General features: G+C 43.3%; 1 protein-coding gene across 2 annotated transcripts in view; it reads left to right on the forward strand.

Moving 5' to 3' along the window:
* The window catches only part of LOC121579311 (roundabout homolog 1), a 51,609-nt gene that overhangs the window by 12,407 nt on the left and 15,327 nt on the right, over positions 1–23,875 (forward strand). For both annotated transcript variants that reach the window (XM_041893795.1, XM_041893796.1), the window contains exons 2-10: positions 8,408–8,740; positions 10,390–10,547; positions 10,979–11,099; positions 11,400–11,538; positions 12,181–12,308; positions 12,797–12,912; positions 14,887–15,118; positions 17,073–17,194; positions 17,733–17,904. In XM_041893795.1, coding sequence (XP_041749729.1) covers positions 8,408–8,740; positions 10,390–10,547; positions 10,979–11,099; positions 11,400–11,538; positions 12,181–12,308; positions 12,797–12,912; positions 14,887–15,118; positions 17,073–17,194; positions 17,733–17,904 — 1,521 coding nt within the window. The remainder of the gene's footprint in view (positions 1–8,407; positions 8,741–10,389; positions 10,548–10,978; positions 11,100–11,399; positions 11,539–12,180; positions 12,309–12,796; positions 12,913–14,886; positions 15,119–17,072; positions 17,195–17,732; positions 17,905–23,875) is intronic.

Consider the following 23,875-nt stretch of genomic DNA (forward strand, 5'->3'; position numbering starts at 1 on the left):
CTCTGTTTGAGATGGGTGTTTGAGTAGGCTAAACCAGCTAGCTGCATTCGCTAGCTAAGTAAGTGAAAGTGGAAAAAATATGAAATATTGCTATCTCCCTCTGGCTTCTCCTTTATTTTTGGAGAAATTAATTTGTTCAAAACTGTTAAACTATTGTCTTGCTCTCTCTTTGATGCAAACATTTTATGCACTGCAGTGCTAGCTAGCTGTAGCTTATGCTTTCAGTACTAGATTAATTCTCTGATCTTTTGATTGGGTGTCCCGTGTGGCTCAGTTGGTAGAGCATGGCACTTGCAACGCCAGGGTTGTGGGTTTGATTCCCATAGGGGACCAGTAAGAAAATGTATGCACTCACTACTGTAAGTTGCTCTGGATAAGAGCATAAAAATGTGGACAACGTCAGTTCCTGCTGAAAGAGCTCTGATAGGTTGGAGGGCGTCCGTCTATGGAAGGGGGTGAGAACCACAAGCCTCTTAGGTTTTCTATTGAAGTCAATGTACCCAGAGGATGACGGAAACTAGATGTCCTCCGGCTACACCATGCGTTACCTTACAGAGTGCTGTTGAGGCTACTGTAGACCTTCATTGCACAACAGTGTGTTTTAATAAATTATTTGGTGATGTGAATATAAACTCAGCAAAAAAAGAAACGTCCTCTCACTGTCAACTGCGTTTATTTTCAGCAAACTTAACATGTGTAAATATTTGTATGAACATAACAAGATTCAACAACTGAGACATAAACTGAACAAGTTCCACAGACATGTGACTAACAGAAATTTAATAATGTGTCCCTGAACAAAGGGGGGGTCAAAATCAAAAGTAACAGTCAGTATCTTATGTGGCCACTAGCTGCATTAAGTACTGAAGTGCATCTCCTCCTCATGGACTGCACCAGATTTGCCAGTTCTTGCTGTGAGATGTTACCCCACTCTTCCACCAAGGCACCTGCAAGTTCCCGGACATTTCTGGGGGGAATGGCCCTAGCCCTCACCCTCCGATCCAACAGGGCCGAGACATGCTCAAGGGGATTGAGATCCAGGCTCTTCGCTGGCTATAGCAGAACACTGACATTCCTGTCTTGCAGGAAATCACGCACAGAACGAGCAGTATGGCTGGTGGCATTGTCATGCTGGAGGGTCATGTCAGGATGAGCCTGCAGGAAGGGTACCACATGAGGGAGGAGGATGTCTTCCTGTAACGCACAGCGCACAGGCCTCGGTGTAACGCTCATTCCTTCGACGATAAACGCGAATCCGACCATCACCCCTGGTGAGAGAAAACCGTGACTTGTCAGTGAAGAGCACATTTTGCCAGTCCTGTCTGGTCCAGCGATGGTTGGTTTGTGCCCATAGGCCACGTTGTTGCCGGTGATGTCTGGTGAGGACCTGCCTTACAACAGGCCTACAAGCCCTCAGTCCAGCCTCTCTCAGCCTATTGCGGACAGTCTGAGCACTGATGGAGGGATTGTGCGTTCCTGGTGTAACTCGGGCAGTTGTTGTTGCCATCCTGTACCTGTCCCGCAGGTGTGATGTTCGGATGTACCGATCCTGTGCAGGTGTTGTTACACGTGGTCTGCCACTGCGAGGATGATCAGCTGTCCGTCCTGTCTCCCTGTAGCGCTGTCTTAGGCGTCTCACAGTACGGACATTGCAATTTATTGCCCTGGCCACATCTGCAGTCCTCATGCCTCCTTGCAGCATGCCAAAGGAACGTTCACACAGATGAGCAGGGACCCTGGGCATCTTTCTTTTGGTGTTTTTCAGAGTCAGTAGAAAGGTCTCTTTAGTGTCCTAAGTTTTCATAACTGTGAACTTTATTGCCTACCGTCTGTAAGCTGTTAGTGTCTTAACGACTGTTCCACAGGTGCATGTTCATTCATTGTTTATGGTTCATTGAACAAGCATGGGAAACAGTGTTTTAACCCTTTACAATGAAGATATGTGAAGTTATTTGGATTTTACAAATTATCTTTGAAAGACAGGATCCTGAAAAAGGGACGTTTCTTTTTTTGCTGAGTTTATTTAGTATAGTTTTATCTAAATAGGACAACTTTTTTTTAAATGTTTCAATATTTTAATTTTTATGAAATTCACTGACGGGGGTGACACACATATAGCATATTTACGTAAACAGAAATAATGGAATGTCTTACTATTCTCCATGGTTGGTCCCCTTGCCTATTCTTTGAAGGTGGAAGGAGCCACAGCCCACACAGTTATACACCTGAGCCTTCCCACTGCAGAACACAATCAATCCATCAATCAGATTGATGTACAAGTGTGTAGGTGTGGGTTGTAGGGTGTCTTAGTGTTCAATTTTTTTTAAATATGGGTGACTCTTAAAATAGCCTGTTTTGAACAGCACCCTAACCTGAGAAGTAGAAATCAAAGGGAGAGAAACTGGGAATCGAATAACTGAAGTAAATGGAAGAATACTCTTATTGCAATGTGCGTGGCTCTTAAAAGAGCCTTTGGTTGTGCATAGTGTAGTCTATGGCACAAGATGTTGCCAGGAAACAGCACCCTCCTGGTAGAAGTAGGAGGTGAAGGTTTGCCTCCCGTGCTGCGTTGTTGGCCCCCACCCTGGCAACATCCTACAGCAGACCTCTCCTCTGGCACACGGCGGTGAGCTGCAGGTCCCCTCCTGGTCCTCCTGTCCATTCTCATGAAGTTACAGTATGCAGGACACAGGTAGCCTTCACACGCCTCTGCGTTAGCAGGGTGGACTCCGATGACTCGCTGGTACATCCGCCACTGGGACGCAAGAATGTCTAAGGTGTACTCGACGGTCAGCCTGGCTCGGGAGAGGCGGTAGTTGAAGACCCTGTTCCTCCTGAAGATGTTCGCTTCAAGGAAGTGCCGCATGAGGTTTGTCCAGAGCGAAAATGCCTCGTTTCCCACGAAGACATGGGGCTGGGGTCCCCGGTGCTCTGCTCCAGGAATCAGGCTGTCTTCGGGGAGGTCCAGGGTGCCATCTCTGAGGGCCTGACCATGTGGGAATTCATGCCTGTCCCTTGATTGGGAAAGGCATGAATTCCACCACTAGGCAGTCCCAGATGGCCCTGGTCACACTCGCGACGATGCACCCAACCATGCATTGCCCTACACAGTAACTGTAGGCAATCGTTTCGAAGGAATATGGAAGATCATGTAATTATTAGACTTTTACATCACCAGGTCATTGTGGATTACTAAATTATAATATCTCTCATTACAAATGATAACATTGGATAGAGAGATGCATTCAACCACTTGAAGCTTGATGGTGAGTTGATCATTTGAATCAGCTGTGTAGTGCTATGGCAAAAACAAAAATGTGCACCCCTTTGGGTCCCCAGTACCAGGTTTGAGAACCACTGCTCTTGGGACATTCATTGGGACCTCTTCATCTGCAGACAGGCTTTCACAGCTCTCTGTATCTGAGGACAAAAAACATCACAAAGAAACAGGCTTCATTATACTAAAATTAGACAGCACTGAATAATATGTTGCTATTATCTCTGTCCTCAGTTTTTCTCTCTAGGGACTGAAACTACACAAAAGTACCTGCCCTATCCAGAGTAGCCCACATTTTTCCTTATTTGACAGCTGGAGCTGCTAATCCTTTCACCCTCTTCCATTGCTGTTAGCTAGCTAGCTACCTACAAATGCATTTGGAGTTTGTGTTTTACATTTATTTACAATGATAAATTGATCAAGATAGCTAGCTAATATCAAGTTAGGTAGCTAGCTGGTGATATTTATTTCACATAGCTAGCTAGCTATACAGTATGTAAAGGTGGCTAGATAGCTAGCTAGCTACGTTAGCAGTTCATTTGAGCTAGCCTGCACAATACTGTATCTAGCTAGCTAATAATACATAGTTTTTTTAAATGTTCAAAATGTATTTAGTTACTTGAATAGGTTCTCCCACTGCCTCTGTTTTTTGGGTCCTTAGAAAAACGGAACAATGGACAATCTTCCCGACGTTTAAACAATTTAATAACCAGACCTTCATACAAACTTGCTATGCTCAATTCTTGATGCACAATGGCACAATTTAAAATGTTGAGACAAGAAGAATGGGAGGGGTGTGTGGCTAAGATATGGCATGTCTCTTTTCAAAATGCATGCACTCTGTTCTCCAGAATGCGCTCAGATGTCTCTTGCCAATTCTTCCCCATTCATTGTGTGAATTGTTTGCCCTTTGATTGTTTATTTTGATCAATTCCGCATTACATATGTCAGCAGTAGGCCAAGTAATTGTACCGTTAATACTCGTCATTTGGTTACATTAATTGCTGTTAATGCATGTATTAATTAATAATTTACCGTTCTCATTCTCAGAGTGGAAACGTTGTTTGCAGAGTTCAAAACTTGCTACACTACGAGTTTTGTAAATGTTGCTATTGTCTTTTGTTTGGAGTGCTCCATGTTGGCAATGAGCATGACTCTGTCTGGTTTCTCTGTCCTGATAATGTTGAGGGAGCGTGCGTGCCTGAGCACGCATAGAAGCAGTGGCGGCTCCTGAAAAAATTCTCAGGGGGGGCAATTTTTCTGATGATTTAGGTGACCTACACACATTTTTAAAAAGATATGTCCAGCAACAACATGAAGACAGGGGCAGCATATAAGTCAATACCAGAAGCATTTATTGACTGATCTCAAAAGTGTTGGCTTACAAAATCAAAATAAGTTATCACAGTAAAAATAATCAAGGGTGTTCTTTCACATTCCTCAACACTGCATAAACAATATGCATTTCCATAAACAAATAAAATTTCAGCTGAAAATACAGCATCTTGGTATTTGTTCAGATTGCAGGATCAACAAGAGCTTTTACCACATTTTTTGCCTCATGGTTGAATTGGAAATATGTGCACCTGAGCATAATTCACAACAAGCAAGCAGGAGCTTTTGATAGAGGCTACTGAAAACATTGATGCAAGTTATTGGTAATAAGACATTTTTATAGACTTCCATATTCTGCCCTCTTGTATAGATTTGTGAAAATGAACAGTGATAGACATTTTGCCTGAAAACAGAATTTGAAAGTAATTTCTAGAAAAGGTAAACACAGCTATCTGTATGGCTTTGTAAAAATGAACAACCATATTCTGGCCAATTGTATAGATTTGTAAATATGAACAACCATATTCTGGCCAATTGTATAGATTTGTAAAAATGAACATGAACAGATTATTTTTTTTAAAACTTTTTTTTAAATGAAAAATAACTATTTTAAACAACATCAACTGTGAACTGATTTGGGCGTGTGTGTGTTAAAGAGACAGACAGGGAGGGACAAAGAGAGAGAGAGGCTACATTACTTGTACTGAAACTGTTCTCTTCTCTGTTTCAATACAGCAAAGCGTTCAATGACTTTCTCATTGAAATCAGGCATGCTGAGGACTAGTTCCCTCTCCATGGAAAGCATGGCCAGTGCATTCAGACGTTCCTGGCCCATTGAATTTCGCAGGAATGTCTTAACTCGTGTCAAAGTTGAGAAACATCTCTCAGCTTCAGCTGTTGTCATGGGAGTAGTTATGAGGATGTTCAACAGAGTCACAGTCTCAGAGAACGTCTCCTGGAGGTTGTAGCTCATGAGAACCTGGTACAGTGCCAGTGCACCACAGCATCCCTTGAATTCAGGATTCTCATAGATCAGAGATAGTTCTGTCTTGAGCTTTGCCTTGCTCAGCATGGGGTATGCATTCACAGTGGCATTCAGAGCCTCATCAGGAAATGAATGGCAGTACCTTTCAAACATGTCTGCTTGCAGTAAGGTAGCACTCACAAGGTGGCCAGAGAAAGAGAACCTTTCTTTGGTGTGATCCAGGATGGTGTTGCAGACCTCTTCAGACAGCAATCAATCAATCAATTTTATTTTATATAGCCCTTCTTACATCAGCTAATATCTCGAAGTGCTGTACAGAAACCCAGCCTAAAACCCCAAACAGCTAGTAATGCAGGTGTAGAAGCCTCTGCTTCTCCTCTTCTCTCAAAGCTGTTCTGGGTCTTTTGGCTCCTGTTGCTTCTTGCAGCTGCTGTTGAGAGGAGTCCCTGAAGGCAAACAGACCAATGTGTTTGTTGGCTTTGTACAGTACTGTTGTCTATGTGATGCACAGGTATATGCAATGTATCCATGTATAGTACAAATACTTCAGTTCCACTTAAAATGGGCAGGGATGCATAAAGTCTTTAGTGTTTAAGTTAGCCTTTGTGTCTCACATAGCCTGGATGTTCAGCACAGTATACAGTGGTGCTCATAAGCTTATGATCCCATGCTAAAGTTGACTAAAAAGAGGAATAAAAAAGAAAAGAAAATTGGTGTCCTTAAAGGTTGGATTTTCCAACTTTTTAATTAAGTCATTAAGATCAATTTCCAAAAGATGATTTTTTTTATTTTTGTATTCCTCTTTTTAGTCAACTTTAGAATGTGTTCATACACTTATGAGCACCACTGTACAGTACACATAGTATATAAAATAAGCTAGATTACACCACTGGCCATATATAATGAGAATAATGTAATTTCAAACACAAATGCAGTCTCCTTTCATGCATACATTTTCAAATAAAGCTCTGCTTTGAGAAAGATCGAATGATATTGTTTAATCTTACCTTATGGCCTGCACACTGCTTGTGAAGCTGTCGAGGGCACGTTTGATAAAGACAGCATCGATGTCCTTCTTCTGTAGCTTCTGGTACAGAATGTCGACGTGGGGCATGATTTTGTGAAAAAGCCGCAGGAAAAAAAATAAAATCTTCATCATGTAGTATCCTCACGTAGCCAGATGCCTCTCTCACGGTGGGCTGGTCAAATGAACCCAATGAACCCGTCCGAATGGCTTCAAAACATTCTATGAGGTCGTCTCGATTCTCGTAGACAGTGTTCACGACTCTGCTTAGTAGAAACCTGTTGAATTATTAAATTTGGTCTGGGAGGTCCTAATTGTTTCGTTGCCAATTTATCTTGATTTGTTCGCCGACAAAAAGGAACTTCTTTCAAAGAGACAATCGAGTTGCACTGAAGGCTAGCCATTTTGACAGTAGTAGTGAATTGATTGATGAGGCTACCCGCTCTTTTCTTAGTTACGTTCATGGTTATGTTACGTATGACGAAAGCGCGTAAGTGCAAGCCCTCAGAAACCCATAGAGATTGTATTGAAAGCTCTGATATTTGAAAAAAATTGATTTTACATTAGAGGCTATGAGAGACTTCTGGGCGATTTTCAACCTGACTGAAATCGCCCCAAAACGAGCGGGACATTTGAAGCACGACTTTAGCCTGATTGGACATTTAGTGGCAGATCATACGTCTAGATTAGAACACTGATAACTACTGTTGCCGTGATATAATTGATTAGAAAAAAAAACCTTCCTTTTCCCGTTTGGCAGTGCGTCGCCCATATCGCCCTAATGAACACAACGCCCCTGCATAGAAGTACCTGGCCTGCTGCACGCAAATTTAGGAAAGTGCCCATTTGGGAATGTCTGAGTTCTGATGATCCCATATATCCAGTGGAAATGTCATAAAATACCTGAAAATGTTTCCCTTGCGCAAAAACAGCTGTCTGTCTCGAGCTCACTGGCGTGGGAAACTCTGAGGGCCCGGAATAGACTGTTGACATAATGTTGTTGATACAAGTTCGCTAGCAACAGTTGATTGATTTGATAAAATGTTGCACTTCACTAGCAATAGCTCAAGTCAAGACCGATAGAAAGGGAGGCAGACAGGTGGAGTAGAGCGATGAATGTGATGTATACCATGCGTATCCCATACATACGACTAATAAAACTTGAACTTGAAAGAACCTGAATTCTCATCAGGATATTTTCTACTGTTTTTATTTGTCAGCTTTAGGTCTATGTATTTTACTTAGTTGACGATGGAAGTTATAGGCCTACTGCTGCATTGGCCTATAGGCTATCTCTGAGTTCCATGCACTAATTTCTTTACGTGTCGCCTATGGTCTTTACTATAACACCCATTTTAAAAAATTGTGCAGCGCGTGCCCCCCAATGGAAATCAAATCCCTGTCCAACTGATTCGTTCTGGCGCCGACTCTGGTTTGTTTGTGATCTGGAAAAAGTTATCAACAAAAAAATCTGGAATATGAATAGAATGGGTGTATGAATCTATATACAGTACATGCCTTTCCTATAATCAGGTCCCAAGGGATATTAATGCAAAGTTAACTCATGAGAGATACTTATGACACTGTTATTACAACATGCACAAAAGTACTACACTTATGGGAAACCACTATGACTTAATCGTCTTGACGCCATTCGATGCTAAATGCATAGTAATAGTAATAAACTATTGTCAGAGCTTCTGTGAATAAACAGATGCAATAGCCTACTTTGACAGAATCTGAGTTTCTCCATCTTTCCTCCATCCACTGTTCTTGTACCCTCCAGGATCCAGACTGAGGGCGGATGTGGCGGAGGTGCCCCCGCGGATTGTCCACCACCCCTCAGATGTGGTGGTCAAGGTAGGCAGCCCCGCCACCCTCTCCTGCCGCGCCGACGGCACACCCGAGCCCTCCATTGAGTGGCTCCGCAATGGCCAGCCCCTGGAGATGGACAAGATGGACAGCCAATCGCGGCCCATTGTTCTGTCGGAGGGCAGCCTTTTTTTCCTCAGCGTGGTGCCAGGGAGGCGGAGTCAGTCACATGAGGGCGTGTACACGTGCATGGCAAGGAACAACGCAGGCAAGGCCACCAGCCGCAACGCCTCTCTCTATATCGCAGGTAAGACTGTGGGGATGTCTTTCAAATTAGATGGACATGCGTATCTTGTTATAAATTCCAAGATGCCATGCAAAAATAATTGCACAGTAGGATACCATGTTATAGAGAGGTCCCACTGTTATAGATAATGTGAGTGAAGAGACTATGTAACAGTCTCAGCAGTGTGCTAATAAACCACTCAAGAGCTTGATTGGCTGAATCAGGTGTGCTTATACTGAGATGGAACCAAAGCCACACACAGCTGCCTTCCAGGACAAGGACTGAAAAACACTATGCCAGATGGATGTGGAAATCTGGCCTTAGAATACATTCTGTTGTCTTGGTTGGATGGCTCTCTGTGGCTCCTACATCCTGTCCCATTCACTTTCTCTCTCCCTCCATGCTGGTCTTAAATGTGATATCAAGCTGATATATGATCCTTCAGGTCCATGGGAAGCCCCCAGTAACCACAGACCCACAGACCACTGCTCCAGAGAGAAAGCGAGAGATCGAGAGAGAGGCGTTGAGATTGTCTGTGGGATTACTGAGTAAAATTAAAGGGGGTCCAATATCAATGTTTACCCCACTCCCCAGGACAAACACTCTGCTAATTTACCCCTGATCCCCAGCCTCTGTTTGCACCCAAAATAGGGTCACCCACAGACCACTGGATTCCAGAGCTGGATGGTATAATTAGTGGCTGATTGACTTGTTGGGGGAACTTCCCTGGAGCAGTACGTGGTGGAGACATGGAGCCATTGGGACAATAAGCAGTGGCACTTTACTTTCGATTGAGTTATAGTAGCAGATCGATTGTGGTATAGTTTGCGTTTAACCCTTATTTATCCAGGTTAGTCTCATTAAGATAATTGTGCAATCGTGACCTTGAGTTCAAGAATACCCTTAATACATTTTTAAGAAGTCCAGCCTTGGATCATTCCTTGATAAAGAGTGCTGATATTCTACTAGTAGTTTATGGTACTAGACCATTGTAACCATACGTGTGACCAAGCAGACACCAAATACTTTTTGTCTCATGATTCCATGTGGTGTCCCAATGTAATACCTATGTTATGACATCAGTGAAGATTTAAACAGGCATCCTAAACGTGTGGTAATATATATATGCAAGGTGAAAAGGCCATTGTCTCTGTCCTTTTGGATATAATGGAAGGGACCTCCTTAGACCTTCAACTGAAATGGTTCACAGTGACTCTAAACGATTGAGTAAACATGACTTGTTCCTGTAAAGAGGTCAGGCTTGTCTATGTACTTGTGCTTATGTCACTGTAGACAGGTCAAGTTTGCTCTATGAATTGTTAGGGACCTGGACAAAAGCACTGTGTATTCCGTGTGTAGAATATCTTTATATTTAGAGCTGTGCGATGTGGTCCAAAATGTATAGTATGGTGTGGTAATGGTACTGTGAAATAAGCCTTCATTATAAGCCTTGCTAGTTTTTGGTGGTCAGAACTCAAATTTGTGGGAAGCCAAGTCAAGCAGGCAGTGATGCGTGTTGTGCTGGCCACATGTTTCTCAGGCAATGTTTATGAACTACAGGCTTGTAGACTGACTTTGACGTTGTCATGCAATGTAATGTTATGGCCTTGTGCACCAGCTAGTCTCAGACCCACTGTTTATGAATGGACGACCTCTGTGTGTTCTTTCAGCTCTGCGTGAGGACTTCCGAGTGAAGCCCAGTGACGTGGAGGTGGCTGTGGGGGAGGTGGCCGTGATGAACTGCAGCCCGCCGGTGGGCCACCCCGAGCCCAATGTCACCTGGAGAAAAAACGGGGTCCCCATCAACAACACCGACCCGCACTTCACTGTGAGACCTCCTTTATAACATAGCTACATGCCTTGTAGGGGTTTGTATGGTTTTTTAAATGGGAAATTGACAATGGGACAGTTGTCAGTCTGTGCATTTCAGTGCACTAAATGTATTTTCAAGACACTGGTTTTTCCATATCGTAATGAATTTGTTGAACTTCAAATAATTTTCAATGGTGGCAGGAGTTGAAATTCATACTGTTTTGAATACTTATTTCTCAAATCATGTCAGTGGTATCACGATATTACCAATAGAGGGCACTGTTGTACAACATTTTGATTAAAACCACAGGCTGCTTCATACATTTTCCTCCATTTTAATAAAAGAGGACCTTGGATGAAAAACAACCCCCCAAAAAATCATCACCATTTATGTTCTGCACTAAAACTTTTTTAACTCTATGTGGTTGCTCCCCATGTGACCTATAGGAACTGAATGGGAAGTTGATCATCGCCCCAGCCCATAAGAATGACTCTGGCGTGTACATCTGTGTGGCCTCTAACACTGTGGGAGTAAGAGAGAGCAGGGCCGCCCGCCTGTCTGTCCTAGGTAAGATGAACCCTGACCCCATGTACAGTACCATTTTAGCAATAACCTTTTTTACACTGCTGAGCCAAGCTGTACTTCGCTGGCCTGATTATGCATCCACCATAGTTGCTGGAACGATGCTGGAAATGAAAATGTGAAAAGAACAGAGTCCGCTCTGTACAGTTTGGGTCGGCACAACAGTATGAAAAAGGTATGTCAATGTTTGCTATTGATAAAAGGGATAGCATGGAATTGAATGCTTAGAAATATGATATGAATAACCATTATTTGTGTATTTGCCCATGCTTTCTCCATCCCCAGCCAAGCCAGTGTTGGTGCTGAAGCCTCAGGATGTGTCGGTGTTGACGGGGGAGTCTGCCCAGTTCTACTGCGAGGCTAAAGGAGACCCCATGCCTGCTGTGGAGTGGAGCCGCGAGCAGGGCCCTCTGCCCAACGGCAGGTCTGATTCTTGATGCAACAAAAAAAAGCTTTATTGTCCATTAAATCTACACTAACAACTGTCCTTGACATGAGGTGCATATCTTGACATGAGGTATACAGTATATATAACATTAAAAAACAATGACATAAGACATTGAACATGTATTACAACATGGGGTTTGTATGCATGACTGTAAGTAGCTTTGGATAAAAGCGTCTGCTAAATGGCTTATATTATTATATACAGGAGGTCCAAAAGTATTTGGACGGTGACAATATTTATATTTTTGCCTCTGTACTCCAGCACTTTGGATTTGCAATGATACAATGACTATGAGGTTAAAGTGCAGACTGTCAGCTTTAATTTGAGGGTGAACCGTTTAGAAATTACAGCACTTTTTGTACATAGTCCCCCTGTTTTAAGGAACCAAAAGTATTTTAACAAATTCACTTACATTATGTGTATTCAAGTAGTCAAAAGTATTGGGGTTATGATCTTTGTGCCTCTTTGAGCAACTCCTTAGCACAGTCAGTACATGTGTCATGAAATGCATTATTACTATACAATAATATTAATAATAATATGTAATTCTTTGATTTCTAATAATTTCATACAGTTGCTATAGTGAATGTTGTGTTGGTTGCTGTGTCATGTCTGTAGGTATCTAGTGAATCCTGACCAGAGCCTCCAGATCCACTACGTGACACCACAGGATTCTGGGAGGTACACCTGTACAGCTGTCAACGACATGGGGGTGGTCACTGCCAGCGCACAGCTCCTGGTGGAGGGTAAGAGCGCTTAGCTTGGGCCTTCACCACTACATCTATGTGTTGTGTATTTGTTGAATGTGTAATGTTCAGTGTTTATTTTGTATACAGCAGTACTGTGTGTCTAAAACAATTTCCCCCTGAGGGAAATTAAAGTTGATCCTGTCCTATCCTATTTACTTACAGCTAGAATAGTATGTATTTCTTTCTCCCAAGGGAACACCGCAAACTCTACTGGAATGCAAAACAAGGATCATATTATTCACGATACTTGCAGCAGGATGTATCACAAACAAAAACCTGACTTTTTATTTTTTATGATGTTCGTGAGATGGTGGCGGAAATTAGTGTGGTTCTAAAGTAAACTGTTTTTAGGATCACTATGGGACTTTATTTTGTTACATGGAGTTTAGTTTGTGTCAATTTCAGTGCCAGTAGGGAACTTCAATTTATGAACAGAAAAGTGTACAAAATTATTTTCTATGAAGATTTTTCTCCCTCCTTCACAGAAGCTGCAAGCACCAGACAGATGGACCTTCACAGAGAGTTGTCGGCCCTGCGCATAGCTCTGGAGAATGTGACGGTGCTGACTCCAAACGCCAACATGTCCCAAGTGCAGTGGAAGGTACGGACATCAGACACGTCACATGGAGGCGCATATATTACTATGAAAACTGTTTGCACATAACAGATGACTGCATCAAGATGTTGAGAGATCCCCCAGCTAACACTTCAATAAGGAACTCCTAATGTAAGGAATTGACATTTTGCTGAACTAATTCAGGACTGCCATTTTTTATGTTTGTTTAGAACATTATTTTCATGTCACAAACCACATTTCCATCCACAGTTGTTATGCGAATAAAGGCATACCGTATATAAAAAAAAGAATGACAGCTGTGATGGAAACAGGAAGCTTCGGTACAATTTTATAAATGCCGACAGATCATTTGTTAGTTCGACATGTTGGGATCTTTTTGTGTCTGTAAAATCAGTTATGCGAGAAATGGTGGTGGAAACGCCTTTATGCGCAAATATTTATATAATAACCGTCATATCGAAGTAAACTTGGAGTCACGTGATGATATGGTGTGTGGTCCTCCCACTCTGACTTGGGGAAACTATGCAGTTTATTAGGATACAGATTAAATAAATTATGATGAACTTCACTGGGTGGTGAAAGTGCACGGTGATCTCGATGCTCCTTTCCAATAAATATTGAGGGTCTTATTCTGGTGACATGATGATCGATGCTTGACTGCCGTTTGACGAATACAAATATTCTCGCTCTTATCCATAATAATCTCATCATGTAGGCTAGCCTACCCGCACTGTATCTGCGAACTTTATTAGGAACATGAAAACTTAGACTAAAAAGTTAATTTTGTGTGCACTATGTCATCACACACTGATTTTTATCCGCAACAAGTCCATTTGGTGGAAACACAACACTGGTGGGAAAATGCGCATATTTTCTTTATGCAGATTCTAGACTATTCGCATGAGAATCTGTCACCAATTGGATGGAAACCTACCTACAGATAACATTCAAAGAATGCAAAACTACTGGTCATTTAACAAAGTTACCAGAATGTTCAGTAATTTTTGTAATTATCAGGTAATCAATGGCAATACTATCTATGAATACATTTTGTAAGATGTATTCATAGATAGTATTCATTTTTTATATCTGCGTCCATATTGTCCATGAGTTTCTAGTGGATATACCATATGGTTAAAGAGGGATTATAAACTGGGTAGGTCAAGCCCTGAGTGCTGATTGGCTGACAGCAGTGGTATATCAGACCGTATACCAAGGGTATGACAAAACATATATTTTTACTGCTCTATTGCATTGGTAACCAGTTTATAATAGCAATAAGGCACCTCGGGTGTTTGTGGTATATGGCCAATATACCACGGCTAAGGGCTGTATCCAGGCACTCCACGTTACGTCGTGCATAAGAACAGCCCTTAGCTGTGGTATATTGGCCATATACCACACCCCCTCGGGCCTTATTGCTTAAATAGCCAAATTAATGAAAAAAGCATCTAATCAACAATGGCATTATTTTCAATGAACTTTGCAACTCTTCCAACTATTGACTTTTTTCATAACTGCCACCAGTTTGGCGGCAAAAGATTTTCAACAAAAGACATATTGACATAGTAAAGGAAATAAAAGTGTAAAAAAATATATAAATAACATTTCATGTCGCAACCCTCATATTAAACACCAATGGTATTCACTAAGTTGATGGTTTATATTTAGGATAATGTTTTACAGCTTTGTCATTGTATTTGTTATTTTAAAATAATCTTATTTGATTATTTTATATATTCTACATGAAATAAGGCCACGCAGAAGGCTATAGATAATTAGACACTTGTGATAATCTGAAGTTCCCAAAATGGCCACTCATGTGATACAATTCCCCCCAAACCTGAAAGTTACCAAAGTTCTGGTAGTGTACTGATAAAATTTGAAAGTTACCAGTAATATACCCTCCCATTGCAACTCTAGTTTCTACACTCCAAAAGGGCATATCTTATTATTGCTTGATAACTGTGTCTTTCCTTTTTGTTCTGTTTATTTCAGCTTCAGTCCTTCCCAACCCAGCCTCAATACCTGGATGGTTTCGAGGTCCTCTATCGCTCTCTCTTGCCCGCCAGTTCGGACTGGGCTGCTAAGAGGGTGCCACTACCCAACTTTCAAACACTGGTCGGCCCGCTCAAGAGGGGCTACAAGTATGAGTTCAAAGTGCGTCCCTACGGCAGCAGCTTGTACGGCCGTGAGAGCAACACCAGGCACCTGCGTGTACCTGAGACAGGTAAGGAAGGGTTCAAAACAGTTAGTTGGCTGTTATCAACTGTAAACCAAAAAGTATGTGAATACAGTGGCTTGCGAAAGTATTCACCCCCCTTGGCATTTTTCCTATTTTGTTGCCATACAACCTGGAATTAAAATTAATTTTTTTTGGGGGGGTAGGGTTGTATCATTTGATTTACACAACATGCCTACCACTTTGAAGATGCAAAATAATTTTTTTGTGAAACAAACAAGAAATAAGACCAAAAAACAGAACTTGAGCGTGCATAACTATTCACCCCCCGAAAGTCAATACTTTGTAGAGCCACCTTTTGCAGCAATTACAGCTGCCAGTATGAAAATGTATGCACTCACTAACTGTAAGTCGCTCTGGATAAGAGCGTCTGCTAAATGACTAAAATGTAAATGTAAATGTAAAAGTCTCTTGGGGTATGTCTCTATAAGCTTGGCACATCTAGCCACTGGGATTTTTGTCCATTCTTCATGGCAAAACTGCTCCAGCTCCTTCAAGTTGGATGGGTTCCGCTGGTGTACAGCAATCTTTAAGTCATACCACAGATTCTCAATTGGATTGAGGTCTGGGCTTTGACTAGGCCATTCCAAGACATTTAAATGCTTCCCCTTAAACCACTCGAGTGTTGCTTTAGCAGTATGCTTAGGGTCATTGTCCTGCTGGAAGGTGAACCTCCGTCCCAGTCTCAAATCTCTGGAAGACTGAAACAGGTTTCCCTCAAGAATTTCCCTGTATTTAGCGCCATCCATCATTCCTTCAATTCTGACCAGTTTCCCAGTCGCTGCCAATGAAAAACATCTCCACTGCATGATGCTGCCACCACCATGCTTCACTGTGGGTATGGTGTTCTCGGGGTGATGAGAGAAGTTGGGTTTGCGCCGGACATTGTGTTTTCCTTGATGGCCAAAAAGCTCAATTTTAGTCTCATCTGACCAGATTACCTTCTTCCATGTGTTTGGGGAGTCTCTAATATGCCTTTTGGTGAACACCAAACGTGTTTGCTTATTTTTTTCTTTAAGCAATGGCTTTTTTCTGGCCACTCTTCCATAAAGCCCAGCTCTGTGGAGTGTATGGCTTAAAGTGGTCCTATGGACAGATACTCCAATCTCCACTGTGGAGCTTTGCAGCTCCTTCAGGGTTATCTTTGGTGTCTTTGTTGCCTCTCTGATTAATGCCCTCCTTGCCTGGTCCGAGAGTTTTGGTGGGCGGCCCTCTCTTGGCAGGTTTGTGTCATATTCTTTCCATGTTTTAATAATGGATTTAATGGTGCTCCGTGGGATGTTCAAAGTTTCAGATATTTTTTTATAACCCAACCCTGATCTGTACTTCTCCACAACTTTGTCCCTGACCTGTTTGGAGAGCTCCTTGGTCTTCATGGTGCCGCTTGCTTGGTGGTGCCCCTTGCTTAGTGGTGTTGCAGACTCTGGGGCCCTTCAGAACAGGTGTATATATACTGAGATCATGTGACAGATCATGTGACACTTAGATTGCACACAGATGGACTTTATTTAACTAATTGTGTGACTTCTGAAGGTAATTGGTTGCACCAGATCTTATTTAGGGGCTTCATAGCAAAGGGGGTGAATAAATATATGCACGCACCACTTTTCCGTTATTTATTTTTTAGAATATTTTGAAATAAGTTATTTTTTTCATCACACTTCACCAATTTGGACTATTTTGTGTATGTCCATTACATGAAATCCAAATAAAAATCCATTTAAATTACAGGTTGTATTGCAACAAAATAGAAAAAACGGCAAGGGGGATGAATACTTTTGCAAGGCACTGTATACTGTAGGTGTGTCTTTGGATACTGTAGCTCAGGAGTAGTCCAACTTTATTGAATAAATAAAATCAATATGAAGATTAAAAAACAATGATTTGAATCAAGATGGGTCATGTTTTTACACATGTATTGTTACACTCCATCTTCCCGCAGTGCCTAACGCCCCACCTCAGGTTGTCTCCATAACGATGGCCCCTGACCACAATGACACGGTCCATGTGACCTGGGAGCCTCCACCCCACGAAGCTCACAACGGCATCATCCAGGGATACCAGGTAAGAACAAGATGGCTACCTACACCTTTACCTTGTATCTATGCCTGAAAAATCTAGCACCAAGCATTCTTGTATGCTCCACAATGTGTTTTATGACACGTTTGAGAGCATGCAAGAAATTCTAGGGTGAGTTTTTTTCTCTATATGCCTGACATTATGTAAAGTTTTGAAACAACCCTCTTTTTCAATGACCTTGTACTATTTTTAACATAATAAATTCACATTCACAATTTAATTAGACATTGTGTTGATAGGGGGTCCTCTGCAACCCTGGTGTGCAAGCTTTTGTTCAACTGCAAAATAACTGATTCAACTAAGCAGTCCTGATAGAAGAAGTATATGAATAATATGAATCAAAGGTGTGCTGGGCTGGAACAAAAGCCTGCTGTCCCTGACCAGAGTTTCATAGTACCTCTGCTGTGGAATCAATTACCTGAGTGCACACGCACGCGCGCACACACACACGCACACACACAGTTCTCTGTAATGCATCCCTGGTTCCCTCTTTGAGCTCTGTGTGTGCGTTTGTCCTGTCTAGTTGTGGTGTGTGCAGTCGGAGGAGCAGCAGTACCTGAACTGGACAGTGGACAGTGGGACCCACAGTCTGGAAATAAACCCTCTGTACCCGGGCAAAGAGTACTGGGTCCAGGTGGCAGCGGTCAACGGAGCTGGCGTCGGGGTGCAGAGTGACCCCCATAGACTGGTCATAGGTCAGTGACAACACGCCACAGATATCTGTATGGTCAACCAAAGACCACAGGGTTACGAAACCTTACATAAAACAAGACTGCAATAGTAGATTCGTGCAATTTGCAGTCCAGTTTATTGAAAGCGTCAATGTGGGTTGGAAGGTTTGAAGATTAATTAAACAGATGTGTGTAACATTGTATGTGTTAGTGTCAGTGGTGGAAAAACAACCCAATTTTCATACTTGAGTAAAAGTAACGATGCATTTATAGAAAATGACTCAAGTAAAAGTGAAAGTCAGCCAGCAAATACTACTTGAGTAAAAGTCTAAAAGTATTTGGTTTTAAATATACTTCAGTATCAAAAGTAAATGTAATTGCTAAAATATACTTAAGTATCAAAAGTGAAGGTACCTGGAATAGTATAACAGTAATCCTTCTACCCCTCACCCCCCCATACATTTTTTTTTTTAAAGGGTGGTTGTCCCACTGGCTATCCTAAGTTGAATGCACCAATTTGTATGTCGCTCTGGATAAGAGCGTCTGCTAAATGATTTAAATGTAAATAAATCATTTCACAATTAAGCAAACCAGACATTTTTTTAAATTTATGGATAACCAGGGCACTCAGACATAATTTACAAACAAAGCATTTGTGTTTAGTGAGTCCGCCAGATCAGAGGCAGTAGGGAGGACCAGGGAATTCTCTTGATAAGTGCATGAATTTGACAATTTTCCTGTCCTGCTAAGCATTCGAAATGTAAAGACTACTTTTGGGTGTCAGGGAAAATGTATGGAGTAAAAAGTACATTATTTTGTTTAGGAATGTAGTAAAGTAAAAGTTGTCAAAAATATAAATAGTAAAGTACAGATACCCCCAAAATATGTATTTTTACTTAAGTACTTTACACCACTGGTTAGTGTTTATGTAGACACATGGGCTGCGTTTACACAGGCAGCGCAATTCAGATATTTTGCCTAATTATTGACAAAAGATCTGATCTGATTGATTAAAGGACAAATAAATGTAAAAATATCAGAATTGGGCTGCCTGTGTGAATGCAGCCTTGTAGACCCATACTGTACAGTGCTTTGAAAAAGTATTTGCCCCCTTTCTGATTTTCTCTATTTTTGCATATTTATGATACTGAATGTTATCAGATCTTCAACCAATACCTAATATTTGATAAAAGGAACCTGAGTTTACAAATAACCAAAAAAATATATACTTATTTAGTTTATTTAATTAACAAAGTTCTGCAACACCCAATTCCCCTGTGTGAAAAAGTAATTGCCCCATTACATTCAATACCTGGTTGTGCCACCTTTAGCTGCAATGACTGCAACCAAATGCTTCCTGTAGTTGTTGATCTGTCTCTAACATCGCTGTGGAGGAATTTTGTCCCGCTCTTGCATGCAGAACTGCTTTAACTCAGCGACATTTGTGGGGCTTCAAGCATAAACTGCTCATTTCAAGTCCTGCCACAACATCTCAATTGGGATTAGTCTGGACTGACTAGGCCATTCCAAAACATTAAATGTAGCAATTTTCATGTAGACTTGATTGTGTGTTTTGGGTCATTGTCTTGCTGCATGACGCAGCTGCACTTCAGCTTCAGCTCACAGACGGATGGCCTGATATTCTCCTGTAGAATTCTCTGATACAGAGCAGAATTCATGGTTCCTTCTATTAAGGCAAGTCGTCCAGGTCCTGAGGCAGCAAAGCAAACCCCAAACCATTACACTACCACCAACATGCTTGACCCATGGGACAAATGTCGTCCAATAAGTTGACTCAAGTTTACCAAGAAGCACCTGGATGATCATCAAGACTCTTGGAAGAATGTTCTATGGACAGATAACTTTTTGGACGACATGGGTCCCATTATGCCTGGCGAAAACCAAACACTGCATTCCACAGTAAGAGCCTCATACCAACGGTCAAGCATGATGGTGGTAGTGTGATGGTTTGGGGAAACAGGAAAAGGCCTTCCGCAAACTGTTGCCACAGAGTTGGAAGCACAGAATCGTCTATAATGTAATTGTATGCTGTAGCAATTTCCCTTCAATGGAACTAAGGGGCCTAGCCCGAACTGTGAAAAACAACCCCAGACCATTATTCCTCCTCCACAAAACTTTACAGTTGGCCCTATGCATTGGGGCAGGTAGTGTTCTCCTGGCATCCACCAAACTCAGATTCGTCCATTGGACTGCCAGATGGTGAAGTGTGATTCATCACTCCAGATAATGCGTTTCCACTGCTCCAGAGTCCAATGGCAGCGAGCTTTACACCAATCCAGCCGATGCTTGGCATTGCACATGGTGATCTTAGGCTTGTGTGCGGCTGCTCGGCCATGGAAACCCATTTCATGAAGTTCCGGACAAACAGCTCATGTGCTGACATTGCTTCCAGAGGCAGTTTGGAACTCAGTAGTGAGTGTTTAAACCGAGGACAAACAATTTTTACATGCTACGTGCTTCAGCACTCGGTGGACCAGTTCTGTGAGCTTATGTGGCCTACCACTTCACGGCTTCACCTTAGTTGCTCCTAGACGTTTCCACTTCACAATAACAACACTGAAATAGTGTCACGATCGTCATAATAAGTGAACCAAGGCGCAGCGTGATATGCGTACATCTTTTAATTAGTACTTTACCAACACGATACAACAACAAAACAACAAAACGAAACGTGAAGTCCTCGGTCATAAAACACAAACCTACACGGAACAAGATCCCACAATTAACAAGTGCCAACAGGCTGCCTAAGTATGGTACCCAATCAGAGACAACAAGACACAGCTGCCTCCGATTGGGAACCACCCCGGCCAACACAGAAACACACGATCTAGAAAATAACACATAAAAAACAAAACATAGACACTACACATAGAAACTAACACCCTGGCTCAACATATAAGAGTCCCCAGAGCCAGGGCATGACAAATAGCCGAATCCACTAATTTGAAGGGGTGTCTATATACTTTTGTGTATATACAGTGGCTTGCGAAAGTATTCACCCCCCTTGGCATTTTTCCTATTTTGTTGCCTTACAACCTGGAATTAAAATGGATTTTTTGGGGGTTTGTATCATTTGATTTACACAACATGCCTACCACTTTGAAAATGCAAAATATTTTTTTATGTGAAACAAACAAGAAATAAGACCAAAAAAAACAATTACAGCTGCAAGTCTCTTGGGGTATGTCTCTATAAGCTTGGCACATCTAGCCACTGGGATTTTTTTCAAGGCAAAACTGCTCCAGCTCCTTCAAGTTGGATGGGTTCCGCTGATGTACAGTAATCTTTAAGTCATACCACAGATTCTCAATTGGATTGAGGTCTGGGCATTGACTAGGCCATTCCAAGACATTTAAATGTTTCCCCTTAAACCACTCGAGTGTTGCTTTAGCAGTATGCTTAGGGTCATTGTCCTGCTGGAAGGTGAACCTCCATCCCAGTCTCAAATCTCTGGAAGACTGAAACAGGTTTCCCTCAATAATTTCCCTGTATTTAGCGCCATCCATCATTCCTTCAATTCTGACCAGTTTCCCAGTCGCTGCCAATGGAAAACATCCCCACTGCATGATGCTGCCACCACCATTGTCACGCTCGTCGGGAACAGAGGAGGACCAAGGCGCAGCGTTGAATGCGAACATATTTATTTATATAATGATCACCCGATCAAAACAACAAAACGATGACGTGACAGTCAATGGTTAAACACAAACCAACACGAACAAGAAACCACAATGAATGAATGCCTAACGGCTACCTAAGTATGACTCCCAATCAGAGACAACGAGCTACAGCCGTCTCTGATTGGGAGCCACCCTGGCCAACATAGATATACAAACACTAGAACCAACACACATGAAAACTCACACCCTGGCTCAACATACTAGAGTCCCCAGAGCCAGGGCGTGACAGTACCCCCCCCGGACTCCGACCGCGCCAACCAAATACCACAGGGGAGGGACCGGGTGGGCACTCCGCCTTGGCGGCGGATCCGGCTCCGGGCATGATCCCCACTCGCTCTCTAACCCCCCAAAGTACCCCTGGTCCGGTCTGGCCCTGCTGACCGGAGCTGGACTGCACACTGGTGGAGCGGATTGCTCTAGCTCCGGCATGAAGCAGCTGACCCGTGCTGAACCAGGCACCAGTGGAACAGGCACGGGCTGTGCCGGACTGACGACGCACACCACTGGCTTGGTGTGGGGAGCAGGAACGGCCCGAGCCGGGCTGACGAAACGCACCCCTGACTTGGTGCGGGGAGCAGGAGCGGGCCGAACCGGGCTGACGAAACGCACCACTGACTTGGTGCGGGGAGCAGGAACGGGCCGAGCCGGGCTGACGAAGCGCACCACTGACTTGGTGCGGGGGAGCAGGAACGGGCCGAGCCGGGCTGACGAGGCGCACCACTGACTTGGTGCGGGGAGCAGGAACGGGCCGAGCCGGGCTGACGAAGCGCACCACTGACTTGGTGCGGGGAGCAGGAACGGGCCGAGCCGGGCTGACGAAGCGCACCACTGACTTGGTGCGGGGAGCAGGAACGGGCCTAGCCGGGCTGACGACGCGCACCATTGGCCTGGTGCGGGGAGCAGGAACAGGCCGGACCGTACTGGGGACACACACCACTGGTCCTACGCAGGGATCTGGAATGGGCCGGACCGGACTGGTAACACACCCCAGTACCTCTCGCCGTGCCTCTACACCTTCCATCCCCTCTTCGAGCAGTGGCCCCCGTAACCTGGCGGCCTCCTCTGCCAACCCGCTGGGCCGCTCTGCCGCGGTCTCCTGCTGGCCCGTCGTCCACGGCGTTAGCCCCCCCCTAAAAATTTTCTGGGCGTCTCTCCTACCCGTGGACCAGGTCTCCATGTCCCTCGCCAGCCTTTCGCCCTTCTGCTTCCATGTCAAGCCCTTCTCTTCCTCACCCGGCTTGACCCAGTCGAGGAGGCGAAGGAGATCTGCTAGAGATCTCCCTGGCGATGGCTCCTGGACACGCTGCTTGGTCCAATCTTGGTGGTTTCTTCTGTCACGCTCGTCGGGAACAGAGGAGGACCAAGGCGCAGCGTTGAATGCGAACATATTTATTTATATAATGATCACCCGATCAAAACAACAAAACGATGACGTGACAGTCAATGGTTAAACACAAACCAACACGAACAAGAAACCACAATGAATGAATGCCTAACGGCTACCTAAGTATGACTCCCAATCAGAGACAACGAGCTACAGCCGTCTCTGATTGGGAGCCACCCTGGCCAACATAGATATACAAACACTAGAACCAACACACATGAAAACTCACACCCTGACTCAACATACTAGAGTCCCCAGAGCCAGGGCGTGACAACCATGCTTCACTGTGGGGATGGTGTTCTCGGGGTGATGAGAGAAGTTGGGTTTGCGCCGGACATTGTGTTTTCCTTGATGGCCAAAAAGCTCAATTTTAGTCTCATCTGACCAGATTACCTTCTTCCATGTGATTGGGGAGTCTCTAATATGCCTTTTGGCGAAAATCAAACGTGTTTGCTTATTTTTTTCTTTAAGCAATGGCTTTTTTCTGGCCACTCTTCCATAAAGCCCAACTCTGTGGAGTGTACGGCTTAAAGTGGTCCTATGGACAGATACTTTGCAGCTCCATCAGGGTTATCTTTGGTGTCTTTGTTGCCTCTCTGATTAATGCCCTCCTTGCCTGGTCCGTGAGTTTTGGTGGGAGGCCCTCTCTTGGCAGGTTTGTTGTGGTGCCATATTCTTTCCATTTTTAAATAATGGATTTAATGGTGCTCCGTGGGATGTTCAAAGTTTCTGATATTTTTTTATAACCCAAGCCTGATCTGTACTTCTCCACAACTTTGTCCCTGACCTGGTGGAGAGCTCCTTTGTCTTCATGTTGCCGCTTGCTTGGTGGTGCCCCTTGCTTAGTGGTGTTGCAGAATCTGGGGCCTTTCAGAACAGGTGTATATATACTGAGATCATTACATTTACA

Source organism: Coregonus clupeaformis, chromosome 13 (genome assembly GCF_020615455.1).
Source record: "Coregonus clupeaformis isolate EN_2021a chromosome 13, ASM2061545v1, whole genome shotgun sequence".
NCBI lineage: Eukaryota > Metazoa > Chordata > Actinopteri > Salmoniformes > Salmonidae > Coregonus > Coregonus clupeaformis.